The sequence below is a fragment of the Apis dorsata genome, unplaced genomic scaffold, assembly GCF_000469605.1.
Source record: "Apis dorsata unplaced genomic scaffold, Apis dorsata 1.3 scaffold_396, whole genome shotgun sequence".
NCBI classification, from domain to species: domain Eukaryota; kingdom Metazoa; phylum Arthropoda; class Insecta; order Hymenoptera; family Apidae; genus Apis; species Apis dorsata.
In genome coordinates this window covers 105,613-106,864 of record NW_006263655.1, presented here as the reverse complement: position 1 = coordinate 106,864, position 1,252 = coordinate 105,613, and the positions used below count along the sequence as shown (strand labels likewise).

At 26.6% G+C, this 1,252-nt stretch overlaps 1 protein-coding gene across 1 annotated transcript in view; it reads left to right on the top strand.

Moving 5' to 3' along the window:
• Window position 1: 1 nt before the first annotated feature.
• The window catches only part of LOC102681087 (Kv channel-interacting protein 1-like), a gene marked incomplete at its 5' end in the record, with an annotated part of 27,140 nt that continues 25,889 nt past the window's right edge, over window positions 2–1,252 (top strand). The window contains one exon of the mRNA XM_006619163.2: window positions 2–86. Coding sequence (XP_006619226.1) covers window positions 2–86 — 85 coding nt within the window. The remainder of the gene's footprint in view (window positions 87–1,252) is intronic.

Below are 1,252 nucleotides of genomic sequence, written 5' to 3'. Positions count from 1 at the left end.
TCTTGCCACCATCAGCTCCTCTGTCGCGGGGAGCGCGGGGGGTTGTGGCCCTGTGGTGGGGCTTCCCTCCTATAAAAAGCGTCAAGGTATCTTCTTCAACGCCCCGAAAAGGATCGATCTTGTTTTCACGAATTTTTTTATTCGAGCAATAATCTACAGATTATTTTTTTTTCCTCTTCTTTTTATTTTCTTTTTTTTTTTTTCTCACAAATTTCTTATGCGCGATCTATATCTACAGTTTGTTTCTTTTTTTTTTTTTTTTTTTGTACTTTATTTTATTTTCTCGCAGTGAAATCATTAAAATAATTCGTTCATTTTCATCTCGAAATAATTCGTTCATATTTCGAAATTAATTAATTTAATAAATACGTTCCGTGTTCCGAGCGAGTAGTGAATTTTAATAACGTATTATATACGGACAATAGTGACTACGTTTAAATTTGGATACAGTTATTTATATGAATATAAATAATCAGTGATTAATACAAATATATCTGAATATTTAAAAAATTGCGATCGAAATAATTCATCTTTAAAAATATTATGATTCAATTTTCAAAGATAATATCGTGGAATTATTAAACTTTTTAATCGTGAATTTTACTCGAACTAGAAAAGAAAGCAATTGGAAATTTTGTATAAGTAATGAAATTGTTTCGTGCATCCGTTAATGAGAGAGCTTTGTTGATGAAATGGGGAGATTGTTAATTAAAACAGTATATAAGAAAAAAAGAAATATAATAATTAAGAAATAACCAGGAGGAAATTCCTAGTAGATTGCATAATTAATTAGTTTAGTCGAAGGAAAATAAAAGAAAAAGTATATTATTACTATATGTTAATTAAACGATGCTGGCAACTTTTATATTATTATTTTTTTTTATATATCACTGGTAGATTCTAATAATTAAATTATTAGTAGATTATTGTTCTAATAAAAATATCACAATTTGCTTTTATAACGCATAAAATTTCATTCTCATTCGAAAATTCATTCAAATTCATTCTTCAATATTATTCGGTGGTAATAATGATATCATTTCTCATGCTAAAAGAGGATAATTGCAAACGCTTTGTCAATTTTGAAAGAATTGAATGCAATGTTATGTAAGAATATACCTTTTACGTATTTTTTCATAGAAATATTTCAAATTTATTATTTAGCAAAAGTAGTTAATTGATAATACACGATGTATTCGGAAATTTAATTATTTTTATTATATACAAGGAAAAACGAGAACGTTGGAATATA